This window comes from Oenanthe melanoleuca, chromosome 3, assembly GCF_029582105.1.
Source record: "Oenanthe melanoleuca isolate GR-GAL-2019-014 chromosome 3, OMel1.0, whole genome shotgun sequence".
NCBI classification, from domain to species: domain Eukaryota; kingdom Metazoa; phylum Chordata; class Aves; order Passeriformes; family Muscicapidae; genus Oenanthe; species Oenanthe melanoleuca.
This window is the reverse complement of record NC_079336.1, coordinates 64,349,213-64,370,773: the sequence shown is the minus strand read 5'-3', so window position 1 is coordinate 64,370,773 and position 21,561 is coordinate 64,349,213. Positions and strand designations below refer to the sequence as shown.

Here is a 21,561-nt window from a genome sequence, read left to right as displayed (position 1 = left end):
TACCATAACTTCTTTTATCTCTGTGAGATAATTGTGTGGCAGCAGGCTTTTTCTTTATCTTAAATCTGGTAAAATCCTCCTGCTTTTAGATACTCTCAGCAAAGAGGCAAGCACATCGAAGTGTGCCACAAGTATCCACAAGATTCCTTTTAAAACAAGTTAGAAGTTTCCATAGGTTGGTAGTGTCTGATGAATAAGAGAATTTTAGCCAAATATGCTCATTTTGAAAGAAAGGCATTGCACCTGTGCATCACTTCAGAAACATTTGTCTTCCAACGGATATGCAAAGGCAATGATAGCCAAAAGGATTCAGTATGGCTTAAATACTTATGCAGCTTTAAGCTTTTAGCATTCAGACAGCTTTTTTGCTCCTGCAAACCACTAAGCTGGTTTACGGTCTTATGTTGCTTTGAAATCTCCAAGTAGCTTATGCTACTTGATATCAGTGCTACTTAATTGAACATAAATTCTCTTTTTGACATTATAACCTAATGATTAGTTTAAGAAATCCTAGCTAAATAAAAATTGAGTGATTAAAATTCATAAATAGATTTTTTTGTATAAATGAACATAAACTTTTACTATTCTTAAACAGGAGGATGCTACAATGACTTGGAAAAATCATACAATCTTAGAAAGTTTTGTATTTACTGGGAAGACACCTGGATACATTTGACTGTGATCATACACACACACACAAAAACATTCAAGCATGATAGAAAATCTTTAAAATCAAACACAGAAAATTGCAAATTTATGGCCATCTGACCAAATTCAAGTGGACTATCCCAGCTGTATACCTTCTAACTATACCAGTTATTCAGATACTCTTGCCAAAAGAGCAGCTGTGACATTAATGTGCTGTGGCAAGAGCCGCTTATTAACACCGTCAGAACTTTTCTTGGCTCAGAAACAAAACCATTGAAGATCACATGCATTTTTTCCTTATTTTCCTCCACAGAACCTCATTATTGAGAGTTTTCATAATAAATTAGAAAATAAGTTTCTGTAATTAATTGAAAACTATTTGCAGAGAGAGTACTGTGTAAAATGAAAGGGAACAAGCCATTGGCATGCAATTAATTTTTTCCTTTCATGCCTTAAGGATGAATACCAATGTTATTTTTCATTTACTATGTCTTTCATTAGTTCAAAACTCCTGCCAGGAGAGTAATATTGTGTAATATGCACATATTGCCTAGTTACTTAAAAAATATATAAAAACAATAACCCATCATTTAATCAGTCTAATCAATTCAAGTACTATTTTGTTATGCTTTTAAATGCTGGGTGATGTTGATTTCCAGATATCAAATAGTATCTCCAAGAATGTCAGTGATCTTCAGTAATTTCTTTCACACAGGAGAAGAAGCTCTGTGTCCCCTACTCCTTCTGTGAGGAGTGATACCAGTGCCACTCCAGAGCAGGAAAGTTCTTTGAACCTAAATGAGGAGGTATAGTGGTTTGATGGATTTGGTAGCATTCAAAACAAATTTCTGTTTTCTTTTTGGTTTTGGTTTTAAAGTACTGTAACTTACTAAAATCCCTCCATATGCACCCGCAAAACTAAATATCAAGAATTATGAATAAATTAACTTTGTTTAGCTTTGTTAAACTGACTGTGGTGGTGCATTAAGAATCCTTTGTTAGTCAGCTGGCTCTGTGACACGTGGAATAGCTGACTATCAAACTGTTTGGCAGATACTTATCACTAAGAATTCTGATTTTCAAGGGGGTGTATACAAGGATTCAAGAGGGAAGGTAAAATAGACAAATCATGAAGTCCTTGAATAAAAGCAGAACCACTTCTACATTGCAGCCAAACTTGCTTGGATACATTCTTTCAAATGAAAGTATCTTTTATTTGTTGTTTTTGTTTGTTTGGGGGTTTTTTTATCATTATTGTACCAGTGTCTTAATCAGGATATTTTTGCTAAGGATAGCATTATGGTTTTTGTGACACTCTTTGCCCTTCTATGTCAGAAGGACATACCATACTTGCAATAAAAAGTAATTAGGCAAGAAGAGGGAAATCCTGCTACCTCTCAGAATTTTACCAGCATGTTGTTTCAATAGAACATGGCACTTGGATAGATTCCCAAGCAAACACTGGCTGAATTGCCATCTGCAAACTAAAGTATCCGATACACTGTGCTGCGTCCTCATTAGAATAATAAATGGAAAGTGATTTGCAGCCTTTAAAAAGATCCCTGAAATCCCCATACATCAAGCCTTACATATAAATGTGTAGGATGAGATTTGAGTGACTTATCCTCTTCTGAGATACCTCAGATAATTGGCCCCAGAGTTTTCCCTGCCTTATTTGACTTGGCAATTTCTGAGATCAGTGTACGTATTATTGTCAACCTTAGGGATCCTCAGAAGCCTGTGAGGCAAGGCACAAATGAGGCTTTGTGAAAATTCTCTTACCAAAAATTTATATGTGTATAAATGTTACTTTGTAAATTTTTGCTCAAGGCAGTAACAAGGCTATATGTATAATCTGAATTACATTCTCAGAGAGATCTAAGTTACATTCACATGATTGTAAGTGATTTACTTTGCTTGTCTTAAGAAGGCTATTCAGCTAAATTTACATTTAACATGCTCCTTAATTCCCATTAATTTCATTTGTGATTTGTTAATCTGTTGATTCTCTTCAAATAAAATGTTTCTTGTTTATACTCACTTGAAATTTGAGGAATATTTGACTAATCCAACTAAAAATAAGTTCTTAAAATAATTTCAATTAGTGAACTGTTCTGTAGTTACATCCAAATTCCACTTCATAATTCTCTTACATTTTATTCCTTTCTTTTAGGAAAATGCAGAAAGTGGTGAAATTAATGCTGAAATAAATACAGGTATGGAAGGAGGTTTTCATTCTTTTTGATGTAGATCCATGAGTTCTGCCCAGATTATTGTAGAAACTGAGTTTTTCAGTTTGTCTGGCAAACTGTGTTTAGAATAATTGGTATACCTTTGGTATGTGGATGACAGATCTCATCATCTTCCGTTCCCACCTGATTTGCAGTTATTTCCCAAAAGCCAGTCCAGGATGCAGGAAATGCAAGACCTGAATTGCTTTTTTCTCCTAGTAGACATGATAGCACTTTCAGAATTTAAGAATGTCAACTATACACACTTTTCTTCTATATAAATATTTTTAATAATAATAATAATAATAATAATAATAATAATAATAATAATAATAATAATAATTCGATGAATTATTGAAATAGTATAGCAAGAGCCAACTTGAGTCAGGCATCAGCAAATGGCCTCACAAAACCTTTAAAACCGGTGAAATTTAGAAAGAAAATTCTTCATTGTGGTATCTGCTCTTAAAAAATGATAATCAAGAGAGAGTGTAGTGCCTAAGAGTTAAAGCAGTGCAAATGAGTTGGTGAATTTTCAAGAAGTAAATCCTCTAAATTCTTCTGAATCCCTTAGTAATCCTCTCCTAGAATGCAGAATTTCTCAGTAATAAGAAATTTGATCATCTTCAATATGGATTTAAGATTAATTTATTTAAGTAAGAAAGCACTCCCTAAAACTGGAATATTCCTAAGCCTTGTAGTTGCCCAATGAAATAGACACTCATGTTAGGTCCTACATCCACTGAATGTCTATGAAGGTCCTGCCAGCATCTCGAGCTCTGGAAAAGTCATAGCAGAAACTCAAAAAGGGTTTCTGTGATCATCCCCTTGCATTTAGCAAAAGTTTTCAATTGGAGACATAAGTGTAGAAATCTATCATTCCAGAATTGCTAAGTGTCATGTAGTTATTACATTTCATTGCTGAATTCATTATCCCTAGAAGCCTCATGCAGAGATCTGCCTGGCAGCTGCCCTGATGACCACTATCCTGCACTCTTCCTCCACTCTTACTTGTGCTTGCAGTGCCTGTAAAATCTAGGGCTCTCTTCTAAATAAGGTTCCCCTTCAACACTGAGCAATAGTTCTGGCTGGTTTAGATAAGATAATGAAGATTGTTCTCATTTGTTTTCAGTTATCTTTATCCATACCTCTAATGTTTCTGAAGTAATGCCGTCTCGATGATGGACTTTATTTTCAAATGTAATTCTTTTTCTAGTGTTATGTAATTTCTGTGCATTGAAAAGCAAAAACCTTTTGAGAAAATATATGATCATTTGTGTTCCAAAGCAGAAGAAACAACTAGCCGTAAGAACTCCCAAAATCCAGAGATGAGTGTACAGTTGTTGAAGGCTAAAGCAGGACAAACACCTATACTGGCTTCTGCTCATGAAAACAGCTGTATCCGCCTGTGGAGTATTCAGGTAGCCAGATGAATGTCTTTGGGAAGGGACTGGAACATTGAGAAGATAATTCCACTAATCATTGGGAAATTGCACTCTAACTAGCAATTGCAGCAGCAGATATTTATTGCATCTTTTCATTATGATTTTTTCCATGGGCACAAATTAGTTCTGCTTTAGTAACTGCAGCAGGACTTAATGGCAAGAGAAAAACAAGAAAACATTATTCAAAATAATTATAACAAACTGACTCTAAATTTATGTGAAAATCTAGAATTTGATTTTTCACCCACAACATTTACCTTTAAGAAAGTATGGTAGGCAAGGCAGAGTGTCCTACTCTCAGAAGAGGATAAATATGTCTGGAAAATTGTGCAAGCCAGCTAGAATTAGCACAAACCATGAGAGAATACTGTCCTAGCACATCACATCTACAGCTGTTATGGGCTTGAAAGACCAGTCATGCAGCCAAAGGCTTATTTGTCATATCACCTCAGATCTGTAAGACTTCCAGACAGCATGTTACTCTAAGTAAGATACACAAAGTAATTACAACAAGAAGGGAAAGTACCATGATATGATTGGTTGATTGGTTATATAGGTCATTGTGGCAGACAGTGATCATAAAAAATCAGCCATGTAAGGCTTTAACAGGAATCCCAGCTAAAGCAAGTCATGGGAAGAATTTTTCAGAAAGTTGATGAGGTAACTATGCAGATGTTTAATGCAAAAATAGAAAATTATGGTAAATGTATCCAAGTATAATGGGTATGAGCTTTGTTGGATTTTGTTTTCTTCATAGTTGATATATTAGTGTACTTAGATTCCTATAGGAATCTCTAGGTTCATATGCCACTGGTGTCATCACTGGAATGATTGTTATCATCATTTACATGGATGACAAAATAAGAATCCTCTTATCAGCAACGCACTCCCCTTCACATCCTCCCAATCCTGAAGAGGCAATAATGGAGAAAGTCTACTAGTGCTAACTTGAAAAATAGAACAAGTTGGTAAAGGAGACATTATGGGCCCATTTGCAGCAAAAAGCAACATTTCAATAGTAAATGAGGGGCATACTGATGTTATTCAATAGCAAATGAGGGGTAAGTGATGAAGTAGGGGTAGGCACAACAAGACTGACTTGTCTGAAGAAGTAAACAGCTTGTCCTTTCAACGTACAAGAGACAGCAATCCAGAAGAATACACCACAGCTTTCTTCATCATTTGGTAGACTTAGGAATTTACCTTCTCAGCAGCTCTCTGCATAGATATGAGCTCAGTAAGTTAAATAGATAAAATCAATGGCATTCGAATTCTGATGAATTTATATTTTTAATGTAGGTATTACAAGATAAATATGTGGAGTTTGTTTGTTTGTTTGTTTTAGGGAAATTTGATGAAACAACTTCTGCCATTTTCAGAACATCCCTCAGGTCCTCTGACAGCACTGTGTACAGACATCTTCACTAAAATTCTTTTGGCAGGCAGTAAAAGTGAGTAAACATGTTAGTCATTCTGTTCAGAACAGTCAGTAGGACAAGAAAATATCATGGAGTAAATGTGCCAGAAATGTGGAAGTGATGATCCAAGTGCTGCCAGGCTTTTTCCATCAAACCTATAATTAAATAAATGTAAAAGGTGTTTTGTTTTATAGAAGGGTAGTAGATCAAAACTTAGTGTCATGATGTTATCAGTAGAATTGTTTTCATTAAAGACATTCAAATTTTCTTCATTCACATGCCCTGTATATACTTTCCATCTAAATTATGATATTGGTCCCAAGGGCAAAGATTATTGCTAAGAGGCAAGCAAAAATTCCAGTTCTGTGGTAATAATACTAAATAAAAAGTTGCAACTTGGGCTATACCAAGAGCTGTGATTCAAATACAGAGTGCACAGCAATAGCACAGCTATATAGGAAAAGCACTTTTCTATGCTAGCAGCTCATTACTCACCTTTTAATTTCACATGACCTCTGGCTTTACTTTGGCAGAATTTTCAAAAGTTTATCTGCTCTCTGATTCTTCTTCAAACCCTTGGAATCAACCTGGCAATTTTCCATTTCTGTGTCTGTTACAATGTGTCGTTTTTCTTTTAAAACACATACTGCCAGCTTACCTGGTCAGATATTGGATGGAGTGAGGGGTTTTTCTCCTTTTTTTTTAAATTGAGCAATAATTTTACTTTTATATTGAAAATTATAGATTTTCCACTCCTCTCTGATTCAAATGAGTAAATGAGTTCAGAAAGGCAATGTGCACTGAACAGGATTTCAATTAATTGTGGAAAAGTATCCACCCTACTACCTATTCATTTGATACTCTCCCTTTGCCTTTTTGTGTTTGTCACTGTGTATTTGCTTTTCATGATTTCCACACTCTTCTCTTTTATCTGCAGTGCTGCTACCAATTTCCTTTCCCCATTACAAGATTTTTCATTGTTATAAAGTCAGCTTCTCTGCCTGCCTCCTCCCTTGCTTGCAAATGCACAGTCCTAAGAATCAGATGTGACTGGTTTTGAAAGTTGTATTTACACAAAATTAAACTGTCTTGTAGTAGAAATGAAAAGAGGCAACTTCATTAGGAAGGAGGGAAACTAGGCAGGAAACAGAGCAGGTGTTTCACATGTATGCACTAAAAGGTTGTAAAACACTAAGCATTCATTATGTACACAATTAAACTTTGTCCATTTTACCAGGATTGAAAACCAGTGTAATGCCCAGGAAGCTCTCATACCTTAGCTGGGCAATAGACAACTGTCTTGACAAGATGACTCTTGTTTTTCACTCTCATAATTTAAAGAAAAAGCTTTACCTTACTTCCATTTCAAACCTATCCAGTTAATAACACATTGTTCACAACTAGCATATGTGTTTCTTTGCATATTAATGAACAGTCCATTATTTGTACTCTGAGCTTGACAATAAAATAGTTATAGTCACTGTAAAATAACTGACCTGTGTTCTCTGCTTCATTCTGCCCAGTGTCTACTAGGAGTAAATGGCAGCAACAAGTGAAGGTGTAGCACTAAATAAACTTAATGATGTTTTGCTTTCTCCTTTCTTAAACAGACGGATATATTATTCGCTGGAACATGGCCTCATTCTTAGAAGATCCACGAAATAAAAAAAATGTGAGGAATTATCTTTCAGATCTTCTTAACTTGAGCAGAGCTCTACAGGGATGAAAATGTTTTCTGTATATAAAGGTCGTGTTTTGTGATTGAAGTAATAACTTGATGCTATGAAAAAAAAATAGAAAAATGTAAGTAGAATGGTGTTAACATTATTTCATTGTGTTCAAAGAAGGTATGTTAAGAATAGATTTATCCATGTCCCCTGGGTGATGTTTCTACCATATGCCATTTGCAGACTATTTCATGGAGGGATTGATTATTTTTCACCTCTTCTAATTTTCAGAAAGACATGCTAATAATTCCACTAAGCTAGCAACCATGGTGGGGTACAGAACTGCCTCAAATGTGGTTATGTTGCTTTTTTCCCCTCAGGTGATAAAGGAGGAGCTCTGCAGGAGGGCACATGCTACTAAAGTGGTTGAATTATTTATAGAAGAGGAGAAAAACGTGATAGTGACAGCATCCATTGATGGTTCTGTCAGGTATATAATTACTTACACTTCTTACTGCTATTCTTCAAATTTTCTTTTCTTGCTGCACTTGTGTACAGGCTAGAACTTAAATGAAATAAAACTCTGGGTGCATTTTCTGTTCTGCACCCAAAAGAGCTGGTTTTAATGTAACACTTCTCTGGAAGTCAGATCTTTTGCAGACTGTCATTTTCTTTCAGCCCTTGCGTTACTTTGAATGCATAGGTAATAGGTACATAATTTTAAAAATTGCCCCATGTTCTAATCCTGTTTTAGCTTTCAATACTTGTTAAATTTACATGGAACCTAAGCATGGCATTTAATCAATGTGTATGCAGTTAGACCATGGAAGCTTGAAGATACTTCATAGGCAACTATAGCACCTACTTGGCTAACAAGTACATTTGAAGGGGTTTCTTTTGATTTTCTGGAAGTATAAATAAAGAAATTTTGTGTAGATCCTGCTCTGGTGGCAGCACTTTACTACAGGAACAGTTCAGGATTTTGGTAGATTTACTCTTCATTTTCATAAATACAAGCATGAACTGGTTTTCTTTCTGTTTTTTAAAATAACCTTCTGAATTTTTTTTTCACTCTCAAGTTATTTAAATTATAAAAACAATCTCATTGATGTTTTTTATGGGTAGCACACTGAACTCTAGAACAGTGCTGCAGAATTTGATAACGTACACAGATTTTTATCTCACTTCTGCTCCACTTCTAAAAATATCCATTTTTTTTTCTGTCCTTTCGCACTGCTTCTACTATGTCTATAGGCTTTGGCATGCCATGACTGGATACTATTTTGGTTACTTTGGACAAGCCAGGAAGTTTGAATTATCAGATACCAGTCGGTTAATTTTGCCTTCTGATGTTAGTGCTTTTCCAGCTATAATTAAAGAGGAGAGCAAACGAATGGAAAAGAAGGTTAAATATCCTCTCATACTGGACAGAGACAAGTAAGATCTCATACATTTACATACTTGGATGATTGGGGCATCAGTTTTGAAAATATGCTTTAAAAATACCTTTCATCTAAAGGCCAGAAAAAATCAGAATTACTGTGTTATTCAGAAAAATCTTTCCAAAGATGGTTTTTGACCCAGTATGGATGAATCTTTTCATTTTTACGACTTGGTGACATTCAGGATTAGGGGACATTCAAGGTTTGAACTCAGTAATAGTAATGACTAGATATTTGTCTCAGCTTTTAGCCTAATGGTGGTATATTATATATGCTATTCAGGTTAGCAGCCTGTTACCTTTCAAATTCCTAAAGTTGCTATATTTCTGGATCTCCAAAAATTTACTGAAAAAGCTTAATGTGAATAGTTTCGAGCAAAACACAAATCCTTCTAGAAGAATAAACCAAATTCAATCTTTCTGTTTAGGAAATGGTCATCTTAAATTTGCTGGGATGTTATGGATACATTCACACACATGGGTAGCAGATTCACAGATCATGGCATTCTGAAACTGGCGTAAAAGTGTGTTCAATAGCAGTGTTGAACTGTTCTTCTAGGTAGAGTTTTTAAGGGATATGGGTTAGTTACAAGTCAAGTCAGAGAACCTTGACTCTTTAAGTTTAAGTACATATTTCTAGTCCTGGAACTCTCTGGTTCACTAATTAGCATATTGACCAAGTGAACAGAAATATTGAAGAAGGCATATTCAAGGGCAATGCATTCAGTGTCTTAAGTAAGAAAGTAATCCAAATAGGGAAAAAAATTATTCAGGGCTTAAAAATTCCTGCACTGTTTACTGGTCAGGTTTCATATGACATGTCCATTCTTAGGTTGCCTTTCAACCAAAGCAGTTTGGGACAAGGGAAAATCTCTAAGGTGCTTTACTGTTACCCCATTTAATTTGGTATCCTGCTAATAATTATTATTCCATGGAGTTCTCACTAATATGAGTAGTGTCACTGCAGTTAGAACAATAACTCATCAATACAAACAAGTGCTTGACTGTTTGAAGGACCCCTGTAGTTCCTCAGAATAGTCAGCAGCCAGTTTGAAACCTCTGGAACCAAAGATACTATCATTGAATCAGCTAACCTGAAAGAAACTTTCCATAAATTACATGCCTGTGTCAAACTCTGACTACTTTTTGAGGGTTCTTCAAATATTTCAGTATAGGAGAATGGCTATCATACATTTAAACACATTAACTAAACAGACAAAGAGCAAGAAAATGAGAAATGCTTAACTGTGTAGAGAGCTGAGGAAAAACAGCAGCCACACTCCGTGCAATAGAAAGTTTCAGTCTTATCATTCTACAAACTTTGTGTGCTATCACCTCAAGAGTGACTTGGTTTCTTTGGGTTAACTGTGCCAAATATTGTAATGGAGAGCTAGCTAACCATCATCCAAAAGGCTGTGTTACTTATGGATGCTAGGCTTTGTTCTTCGCAGGATGCAGACAATTGTCTTGTCGAGCCACTTATCTTTGTGATGCTAGTATAATTCACTTATTGGATAACTCATGCAATATTCATCACTAAGATAACATTTTAGGATCTCAATTAAAAAATCATGTTATAAGTGTTATTAACAGATATATATTCATGGAATCATAGAACCATTAATGTTGGAAAATATTTCAAAGATCATCAAGTCCAACCATTAACCAAGGACCACCATATTCACTTCTAAACCATATCCCTCAAGTGCTGCATCCAGACGCCTTTTGAACACTTTCAGGAGCAGTGACTCTACCACCTCTCTGGGCAACCTGCACCCATGCCTGACAACCCTTCAGCAAAAAAAATTTTCCTAATATCTAACCTAAACCTTCCATGGCAGAACTTGAGGCCATTTGCTCTTGTCCTGTTGTCATCTAGGAGAAGAGGCTGACCCCCACCTGGCTACAGCCTCCTTTCAGGCAGTTGTAAAGATCAATAAGGTTTTCCCTGAGCCTTCTTTTCTCTTGTCTAAACAACTCCAGCTCTCCCATCTGCTCCTCATAGGATTTATCCTCTCAATTCCTTACCAGTTCTGTTGCCATTTCCCTGGACACACTCCAGCACCTCAACATCCTTCCTGAATTGAGGGGCCCAGAACTGGATGCAGCACTTGAATTGTGCCCTTACCAGTGCCGATAAGAGGGGACAATCACCCATAGTCCTGCTGGCCACACTATTTTTGTAACACAGATTGAATATCCCAGAATATACTGAGTTGGAAGGGACCCACAAGGATCATCAAGTCCAGTTCTTAAGTGAATGGCCTATACAGGCATCAAGCCCACAACTTTAGCATTATGAACACCATGCTCTACCCAGCTGAGCTAGTGACTATGTGCCATTGTCCTTCTTGGCCACCAGGGCACACTGTGGCTCATGTTCAGCCACTGTCAACCAGCACCTCCAGGCCCTTTTCCATGAGGCAGCTTCCCAGCCACTCTACCCCCAGCCTATGGCACTGTCAGGGGTTGTTGTGACCCAAGGGCAGGACCTGGCACCTGGTCTTGTTGAATTTCATACTGCTGGCCTTAGCCCATTGGTCCAGCCTATCCTGGTCCCTCTGCAGAGGTTTCCCACTGTCCAGCAGATCAACATTCCCATCCAATTTGCTGTGTTCTGCGAACTTACTGAGGGTGCACTCGATCTCCACTTCCAGATCATCAATAAAGATATTAAACAGAATTTTTTACCCATCAAACACTGCACTTGGCCAAGCCATGATCAGCCAGCATCTCCAGGAGAAAACTGGAAAATATTCCCCAAATGTGCATGTGCCAAAAAGGCACAAACCCATCTGAGCAGCATAGGTGCTTACAGTTTAAACAAGCATCTCAGGAGATCTACTGAAAAATGCCAGCAGATAGATAGAACCGTATTCAAGAACGGTCTCAGTTTCTTCCCTGTAGTTCCTTAGCTTGTGTGACCCGACTTATTTTTCTGAATATAAAGGCAACTGTTAATCTGCACTCTAGATAATTTCTTCTCATGGCTAAATTTGGAAACCAGACATATGAGCAGAGGACACCTCTGTTATGAAAGTCACATCAAGTCTTCTAGTCAGAACTTAAAGAAGTGCTGAAAAGCCATTATCAGACAGTGAGTAAGTACATGTCTCTTGTAAATGGTGTTTTTATTAAGATTTCCTGCCTTCTACAGGTGACAGCCATACCTGGATTAATAAAAGTGAAGCACTCCATGACACCTATGAAGGTCCTAATATAAATTATATTTTGAAGATATACGAAATAATTTATACTTCAAAATAATTTTATTTTGGAGCCATATAAGAATATTGTGTTAATAACTGTCATTTTGATAGGAACTTCAGATTTTGTCTGTCTTCTACATACAGGTGGAAGTCACTGACCAGATCACCTTCAGATTTAGAAAAGGCTGGGGAAGCAGCTCATGGCTTCAAGTTTTTCAAAGCTCTGGCTCCCGAAAAGGTAGCTAACGTATATGACAAATTAATTTTCTGTGCAATGTATAGAAAATAAAATTGTATTTCTCATTTAAAAATTATCCATACATATCTTTCTCATTCAATGGATAAGCTAGAACAAAAATGCAAAAACAAAGGGATCTGAGAAAAGTCTGTGGTTTTGATTCTCATTTTTCACATTTTCAAATTTCAGTTTAGAAGGTAGCGCAAACTGATTTAAAACATGTAAAAGAAACCCTAGAATTTTCCTCTGCTTCTAACAGAAAACCTAAATATCTTAAGTTTACTTGAAGGATGTGTGAAAATAGTAGAATAACAGTGAATCCCTGGTTGCATACAATAGTTCTTTCAGGGTTCCTGCGAAATCAGAAGACAGGAGAGTTAGATTTCATTACATATACTTCCTACTACTCTAATTGAATATCAGTAGAGCTATTCCATTTTTACCTGGCTTTAACCTTAAAAGTCATGAGCATATAAAATTTATCTTGCAGTTGTAGTAAGAATGTCTTCAATACTTTTTGTCTTCAGCTACTAATGCAATGATTTTGGCTTCCCTTGGTCAGCTCCAATCTTCGGAAGCTTGTGAGTTTCTAGGCAAAGAGACTGGTTCAATATTTGGGTTTCTTCCTATATATGAGGTAAGCACGAGTGTTTTCTACCCTTTGTGGTGGCATTCATACATCACAAGCCATTAACACTTATACATTATTACAGTGACATACTCTGACAATCTGTTGCCAATTGTTAATTGTCTGCTTCTCAATTTAATTTTCTACCATGATTTGCATTACTACCCATCCAACTCCAACTTTGGTGGAAGCTTGAGAATCCAATTGAACCGAGCATGCCAAAAAGTGAGTACTGCAGATGTTTACTGCTGTTCAACCTCATGACATTAATGTTTTGCTCAGACTTGATTCTTTTAACCAGCCCCACACCTATGGATTCCCATCTGCCCAAAGCTTTGAGTATTGTAAGGCATTTTATAGGTAATGTAAGTATTTTATAGGTATTTATGATCTGATCTATTGAAAGCTGTCTAGCAAAGCTTCTTAGGTTTTTCTTCTATGGAGCAAGATCAGAATATTCCACAGGCTTGTCTATCCCAAATACCATGGGATGAAAAGAATCACCCCTAGCAAAGGTGCTGATCCCTTTCTGTAGAGGGTACCTAGAGAACTAACTTGGATAAGAGTTAGTTCCTAGATGTCTGGTTAGGCGGGATTAATAGGATACTCTGCATTCCAGCTCTGCATTCCAATATATATGACCTAATCCTTGTACATGCAGCATTACAGTGTGTCAGAAAAAACTCAGGAGCACAGTGTTCAAATAGTTGGCTATGCTACTTTTTACATATTTACATTACATATGCTATTTTTGACCATTAATGTACTTTGGAAATCTGTGGGTTTTTTTCTTCCTGAAAAAGAAAATAAAATACAGGGGTTCTTTTGCCTTCGCAACTGAGGAGCAACTACTCTGAAGCCAATGGCACTGCAATGGATTTACAACAAAATTAAATCAGACATTTTCTGAAAGCTGTGTGCACAAAAACATGTTTTTTGTCTGTGCTGTTACAAAATGCTATCAATCTAGTCAATTCACCTCAGTATGTTAATTAGTACCTGAAATTTCTTTAAGGTCTTCAAAGGATCAGAGCTGAGAAGTCCAGTCACAAGGGACGAGAAAAGGATCCAGATTCCATTGAAGACTTGAGTAAAGACAAATAAATATAGTTTCCGTCTTCATTAAAGTGGATTAGCAGATTTCTTTTGCTCTTTTTTCTCTGTTTTTTTTTTCTTTTTTACATTTAAATCTATTTTATTATTAAGTGGAACATATAGAAAACAAATCTTCACTTCTATTCCAATCCTTCATGCAAAAATTAAATTCTATATGATGTATGTGTATGATTATAACTAGATATTGAAAAGCCCATTTGATTTAATGTATGTTTGCTGGCAGTTACTCTCTAGGTCAAAACCACTGATTTCCTCTCTGCTTCAATTTGTCCAGTTTGAACTTCTGAATATTGAATGTTGCACTGTTTTTTTTTCCTGCCAGATTAATCGTAAAGTCAACGAAGAGTTAATATGCCCTGCTGTTTTTGCCTGTTCATTTCTTGCTTACACTTTCAAAGAGTGTGTTTGACCTCTCAGCCAGAAATGTTCCTGCTGAGCTCATGTTCAATTAATTATCCATCATGATTCTGCCAATCTTTTCTTGCATTTCAGCATTCCAGAACATGACACAGAGCACAGAACATATTTTCATCCTTTGTCTAAACATACAAATGGTGCCAAGAGTCTCACCTTAGTGAGAACTTAGGATAATGCATATAACTAGTGATATTATTATCTACTATTTTGGGGAAAAGAGCAGGTTTTCTATATCACTGGTATTGAATGGTCTTTGATCTGCTGGTCTTCTTAAAAATACATTCTTCTCACAAACTGAATATACAATGACTTGCAATTATTTACCTGCCTTCAACTTGTTACAAGGCTATGATGGATTTAAGGGTAGCTGCAAAATATCCCGTGGGATATTTAAAATTTGTATGATCAGCTGTACTGGATCTGGCAGGGATTAATGTGATTTTGTCCATAGCAGCCTGTATGGTACTGTGTCCTGGATTAGTAGATAAAACTGTTGATAATACACCAGTGTTTTGGCTATTGCTGAGCAATGCCAGCACAACAAGGTGTGTTTGTTCCCACTCCCAGTGAGTAAGCTGGGAAAAGACACAGCTGGGACAGCTGACCTGAACTCACCAGAAATTTTCCATACCATGTAACATCCTCATGAGATGGGGGAGGGAACCAAGATGTTCATGGTGATAGCGTTTGTCTTCCCAAGTAACCATTCATTATGTGTGCTGAGGCCCTGTTTCCCAGGAAGTGGCTAAACAAACATCTGCCTGCTGGTGATAAGCAGTGCCTGAATTCCTTGTTTTGCTTGCATGCAAAGCATGCAGCTTTGCTTCACCTATTAAACTGTCTTCATTGTGGCCCAAGAATTTTCTCACTTTTGCTGTTCCACATCTCTTCCCCATCCCACTGGCAGAAGTAAGCAAGCAAGCAAGAAACTGGGCAGGCACTTTGTGTCTGCCAGGGTCAGTCCACCACATTAGCCAACCTTGTGATCAAAACTAAAATCAGACTTGTCTGACAAACCAAGTGGCACCAGATGAAATGTGATCAGCCATTTACTACTTGTGTTCACTTCACCTGACCCATGATTTAGCAGTTAGCATATGAAAGGTAACATTTTTGCAATTATGAGTCCTGTATCATTTTGAAAGCTACACAAAATCTCTTTCAGTAACCTGAAAATTGCCTAGTCTTCAAAGAATATTAAAAATGCACAGTTCAGGTTCAGAGAGATTCTTACCCGTTTATTTTGATGCTTCTCTGTGTTATGTTTTATCACATGTAATTTAGTACTTTCTTTTTGGCATTGTCCTTCCTAATAGTCAGGCTTAAATTATTTTACTGTGGTTGCAAGATGCAGATTTCCCACTTTTCTTCAGTTTATTAAATTACTATTTACTTCCTCAAAACTGACTATTTACTCAATACTTTCTTTTTACCAGACCTTTAGCAGTGCTAGGATTTCATAGGTTCTTCATTTTCAAATGGTACCCTTTTCAGTCTTGCTCCCTTCCCCCTTTGGTTTTCTTTATTATTTGCCTGCATTTTGTAGGAGTTGACTCATAGTCATGGCTATTCATGCCACTACATTCTCCACAGTGCAGAAACTATCCATAATGTAGTACTATTCCCAGTAACAATCAAGTGTTTCATCCTAAGGTGAATGAAATCAATGGACAAGTTCTCAGGAGGGAATCATGCTGTAAGGAAAACCATAAAAAATGCATGTGTGTGCTGTCTTTATCAGCTTTCCACCCAGTCACTACCTTACTGTTATACTATTTAAAGTGTATAAAATTACAGTGCTGTAGATCTTTTTTTTCCTAATTCATTATATTAAAAAACCTGAAGTGCATCAGACTGCTTGTCATTTCTCAGCATTACTGTTTACTTCCAACCCTTTATGAGCACCAAATGGAACTGGGTCCTGGCCCCAAACATCTTATAGAATGTTATTATCCACCTGTCTTTCTTAAGTGTCAAAAGAAAAGCAGAGACATTTAATTTCTTTGAACAGATAATCCACTAAGGCATTGCACAGAATTTATTAGAAGAAGATTAGTTGTTTATCATGTGCTTCGAAACAGAGAATGAGACTGGAAAGAAATTAAGCACAGGCAAGTGATACTTGCACCCACTCATCTTACAGCAGTTTTTTCAATGCTGGGTCTAGTACAAAGCTGTGTGTTAATGGATTTCTTGCTATTAACTGTGGATTTTCCCTATGTTGATACATTCATTTGCATCAACAATCAATGATTTCTTTCTATCAGCCTCCACAATTATATTGCAGGATTACATGTTCCAGGTGAATGAATTGTTCGATTGTTCCAGATCACTGCTCTATTAAGGAAAAGTTTCTTAACAAGACAGCCTCTTTCAGCATGGCAGAAATTTGTGCTTGTACTGACTGCAGTAGTTATTTTGCCAGAATTTCATTACAGCCCTTGCCAGTGCTTTACAAAATCTGTGACGTTCTTCAGCTGCCCTCACCCACTGGGGCAGTTCAAGCTGAATGGCGTCAATGGTGCCAGAACTACGGGAGCCAAAAGTCTTTGTTATGTACCCACCACTGTAATAGTTTCCATTATTTGGGCTAGGATTGGATGGAGAAGGCACACAAACATAACTCTTATTTTGTTCTTCAATGTATTTACCTAAACTTCTGTTCCCTGCAACCAAAGTCTCAGAAGACACATTAACCAGCTGACTGGCTAGATAGCTAATTGAGGAGTTGGATGCAGAAAAGACACCTGAGTTAAGGGAAGTTTTTGAAAGTGTGTAACCTATTTCTATCCACCTTTCAGGATGTGCTTGTCCGTGGATATCCAGAATTAGACCCCCTGACATCTGTGATTTTGCAGTGGTCAAAAATCCCATATAGTCATCCCAGGCCTGTTCTGCTTGGGGAATTCCAAAGCAGGCTTCTTCCTTTTCCCTGTTAGCATCCATCTTGAACCTCTGTAGGTGATTTATGATGATATGTGGGAAAAAGCCACCTGTAATGTTGTTGATTTCTTCAGCAAGAGCCTGAGCCACCTCTATAGTATACCTGTCTTGGTTGGTAGACACTTTGCATTTCTTGGAATTTTGAATACTTCCAGGAGGACAGTTATGAGAGAAAATACAAGAGGATGTCTTCTCATCCCAACAGGCAGCATCTCGATCAGGGATGTCTTTAGGTTCCATTGACCCACCATGCGGGACAGAGAGAATGAGGTTCATGTTGCCCACTTGATATTCTGTGAAATTATTATGACCAAATATAGCATCTTTGGTGCCAGTGACTTTCAAAAGCAAAGGTAAAATGGAAAGGAGGAATAAATACATATTTTTCATTTGCTGCTGGAAGACTCAGCAGTATGGAATATATCAGTACCTACAAAAAAGCAAAAAACAGACTGTAGATTACTTACAGCTGGGAACACATGAGACTGTTCAGCTGCTACTGGTGTAATTAGTTAATGATTAACCTATTTTTGTGTTATTCCATATAGCACAAAGAACACTTATATGAGAAACAGAAATTAACAGGGTACTTAGAATGGCTAGATGTAATGCATGCAAGGGAAATGGTAGATTATTGGCCTTCCCCCATTTCTCTAGAAAGCACAAACAATATTTGATCTATCTGATTCCAGAGAATCATCCCAGCAAAATATCTGATTTTTTTTTTTGCATCAAAGCCTTTTTTTTCCATCTCTGAAATGTAAGAAAATTCTAACAAAATTTGATAAAACATGTCATTGACCTGAGTGAAATATCTTTGTATTATCAATGTGGCTATATAAACTAGAGGCTATGTCAGTCCAGACCAGCCCTTGCATGACCAAGCTTGTGTGAAATAATGAGACTGATAAGAATTGAGTGCTACCAAGGTCTGTCTCTAACTATGCTCCAGACTGTGTTACTTTAAGACCTTTATAGATAGGTACTAGTGAGTGAATTAAGTAGGGACTTTGTTCACTTTAGTTTGCAAGTTTCCATTCTCTTAAGTAACCTAAGATATTTTAAAGCCCTCACTAATTATGTCCATTTTTGGAAAGCTGGAATTTAACAAGATGCTGACAGGTCTTTGTGGTTTGATCTCTAGCTAGATCAGCATCTTGAGTGTAACTGTATCCAGTGGCTGAAACATGAACCTGTAAAGTCAGTGAAAAGCAGAATAAAAAAGAATACTTTTCACTTCCGGGAGTAAAAAAACCTCATCAGTAAAGGCCAGATGAGGAGTATATAGACATTTGCAGATGAATCAGGGTACCCTGTTGTCTGGTCCCACCTCTATCATTACAGCACCTGCAGAAATACAGATGATAGGAGGACAGACAAAGGAGAGAGTAAGAAAGAAGATCTTTGGGGATAGCATGAATCTGTCTCCAGCTTCTGGCCTGAGACTACACATGAGAGCAGCCAGTAATACTGAGAGGACAGCAGGCAGTGTGGGCACCTGCCATCAGCTGCCTACTCTGAGAAAGGGAGAGGGCAACTTCACCCAAATAACCCAGCAAAATATTCTTTTCCAGCTATGAGGGAGTGCTGCTGGATTTTTAGAGATAATCTCTCCTGCTCACTGCACTCTGAGGAGCCTGTACCTGAAAAATAACCATTTATCTTCTGCTCTTCTTTCTGGGCTGAAAGTCCCATAAAAGTCTGAGCTGGAATCAGATCTCAGAGAATCTCATCTACAGTTTTCCTGTTCATGACAAAAGATTTTTTTTTGTTTGTTTCAGTTTAAGCTTTCATTTAAGATGTCCTTTTAGTTGAGCTAATGGCTTTAAAAAAGATTTTATCCAAGGCCCTGTATGGTTCATGTTTCTGTAGACTTCCCTGAAACACATACACTGACCTGCTATGTCACTGTGTGGCACTAGAAACACCGAGGAAAGGAATGCTGTCAAACATTATTCAAAACTGGAAAAATAGACTACACATGCAGAGTGCATAAGTCTAGGAATAGCTTACCTGAGGTACAGGGGGATCCAGCACCAAGCTAAATAAACCGACACAACAACTCCCCCAAGGCTGCTCACCTGCTCCAGATGGACTCGGATTTCTTCCTCTCAGGCTCTCTTTTAAATACGACGACACAGCTGTTCACTTCCCACAGCATGGCAAGCTGTTTGTGGTTATCTGCAGCAGTTTGTCTTTTTGCAATTTCTTGTTAATTAATAAATCAAGCTGTTAATGCTACTAGATCATGCCTTAATGATAAATATGGAGAGAGCTCTTTATAATTCCCAAACTGAAGAAAGTCACCTTGGCACAGCTCAAGTTCTGGACAGACTTGGAGAGTCTGGAGGCACCTATGTTATTGTGAGGTCAAAAACAAATCAAGATTAATTTAAAGTGGCATTAATAACTGCAGGACTAGTTTGAAGATTTGCGTACAAATTAAGAGAATTTTTCCTACCTCTTCGAAAGCGAAACTGAGCTGCCCCTTGCACTCGGCTGCAGCTGTCCCAAGAAGCCTCTAGGGGCCAGGCTGAGCCATGCAGCTACAAGGAACAGAGGCTTCAGCAGCAGCCGGATGTATGATTTCACAAAGACAGATCACAAGGGAAAAAATATGCACTGGGATAGAGTTTAGCAAGCTTTTATTCTCTATACTGACATTACCTTTCCAGAGATTAAAAAAAAATACTTGCCACAAGTAGCACAGCCACACTTAAGACGAGTTCAGAATAGCTACTAAGCAAACATAATCAGCAGATAAACATATCAAAACTATGTTAACTAGATAATCTAGGTTTTTAATAACTTTACTAACTTTTAATAACTTTTTAATAACTTTACTAACACGATTCATATAATATTTTTCTGATAAATGAGGAGCTGTTAAAAACATTTCCTCTGTTTCTAAATATATAGTTTAAGGATGTCATCTTCTAAACTTCTCTCAAGTGTGTACAATTGTTTGTGAATTTCCTTGTGGTATTAAAGTCTGACTTCTTAGCTAAGCTAAAAAAAGCTGTGAAGTCCATAAACAGAAATTTCAATAAAAGAAAGATAAAGGGTGCAGTGAATGTAATACTGCCACCTATCAGGGAGAAATCAAATTTCTTTTCTAAGAAATTGATTAGAAGTCCAACTGACTTCCAAACCAACTTTTTGAGATAAAAGTGATCAAATTCCTAAGCAGTGAAAACAGTATTGTATCAGTAATAAGAAATTCACTGAAATTTTGGAAAAATTAGTGTAAACCAGACACCTGATCTACTAATATCACCAAAGGTGATGCTCTGATTGTGAGCTTCAGCAAAGTGCTGGTTTTCATTCCGTGTATATTAATCTACTGCATGAATACACTTCCAGCTGTGCCAGACGGTGCACGGAAGGAAGTTTCATAAAAATCTGTAAGATGTCTTTGCCATTGCAGCGCACAGTGGGGACAAATTTAATTTTGCTTTATTTTCTCTGTAAAGTTAGATGTTTACATCAGACAGTGATCCCACTTCCTCTCTTTAGGAGAGCTGTGTTGAGAAACAAGCAATTCTAGAGGTACTTTTTTTAATCTTGTGCACCTATCTCAAATTTCTATTAGGGGTCAACAGGGCTATACTCAGAATGGCTCTTTTTTTTTTATTACATGACAGAAAACAATTGCAAAGAAAATAAAATGTTTCTGCTGTACTTTCTACTTTGAGGTCTCTTTAAAATGTATTCTGCAAGTCACTATTACAAAACTACTCAAGGAAAGAAAAAACACATAACAGAGATTTGCCATAGTAATTTCTAGTCTTACCAGCTCTCCTGATACAGGAGCTACTTGTGAAAGAAAAGAATTGCCTATATTACTACAAGTCTTGTAACTAACCATACTGCTGCTACCCTGTTTCATCTGGTACCTATGGGAAATAAAACTGCAATACTATGGTATTCTTCAAAGGAATAACTCACCAAAATGTTACCATCTGACTGCTTTCTTCCAAGAGACACTGTTGAATTTAAAGATCGGTATCTTTAGCCACTTTTAAGTCAAGGTAGCTCTACTGAAACCAAGAAAGCCTTTGACTTATGGTATCAAGCTTCTGTTATTTTATAGAAGTTATGAGAAGTTATGAGGTTGAGTGTGTTGGGTTGATGTGGCCAGAAATGTGTATTCTATCACC

The 21,561-nt window shown here is 37.0% G+C and overlaps 2 protein-coding genes across 8 annotated transcripts in view; one reads left to right on the top strand and one right to left on the bottom strand.

Annotated features, from left to right (window-relative positions):
* WDR64 (WD repeat domain 64) overlaps nt 1-14,877 on the top strand; it is a 66,858-nt gene extending 51,981 nt beyond the window's left edge. For 3 of the 5 annotated variants that reach the window (XM_056488588.1, XM_056488591.1, XM_056488590.1), the window contains 11 exons: nt 1,364-1,454; nt 2,822-2,864; nt 4,167-4,300; nt 5,670-5,775; nt 7,353-7,414; nt 7,790-7,899; nt 8,664-8,846; nt 12,204-12,297; nt 12,860-12,934; nt 13,117-13,150; nt 13,941-14,877. In XM_056488588.1, the coding sequence (XP_056344563.1) occupies nt 1,364-1,454; nt 2,822-2,864; nt 4,167-4,300; nt 5,670-5,775; nt 7,353-7,414; nt 7,790-7,899; nt 8,664-8,846; nt 12,204-12,297; nt 12,860-12,934; nt 13,117-13,150; nt 13,941-14,029 (1,021 nt within the window). In that variant the 3' untranslated portion in view covers nt 14,030-14,877. The remainder of the gene's footprint in view (nt 1-1,363; nt 1,455-2,821; nt 2,865-4,166; nt 4,301-5,669; nt 5,776-7,352; nt 7,415-7,789; nt 7,900-8,663; nt 8,847-12,203; nt 12,298-12,859; nt 12,935-13,116; nt 13,151-13,940) is intronic. The other 2 variants (XM_056488589.1, XM_056488592.1) reach the window with 1 other exon arrangement.
* A 1,606-nt stretch (nt 14,878-16,483) lies between these two features.
* On the bottom strand, nt 16,484-19,951 carry LOC130250962 (uncharacterized). Of its 3 annotated transcripts, none has more exons than XM_056487190.1 (3): nt 19,863-19,951; nt 19,483-19,755; nt 16,484-17,831 (listed from the first exon to the last, which is right to left on the bottom strand). In XM_056487190.1, exon 3 carries the CDS (start codon nt 17,789-17,791, stop codon nt 16,832-16,834), a length of 960 nt encoding a protein of 319 aa, XP_056343165.1. In that variant the 5' UTR covers nt 17,792-17,831; nt 19,483-19,755; nt 19,863-19,951; the 3' UTR covers nt 16,484-16,831. The 3 variants fall into 3 exon arrangements, with proteins under 3 accessions (XP_056343165.1, XP_056343164.1, XP_056343163.1); XM_056487189.1 differs by having other exon boundaries at nt 19,415-19,755; nt 19,863-19,931; XM_056487188.1 differs by lacking the exon at nt 19,863-19,951 and having other exon boundaries at nt 19,415-19,806.
* Between the last annotated feature and the right edge of the window lie 1,610 nt (nt 19,952-21,561).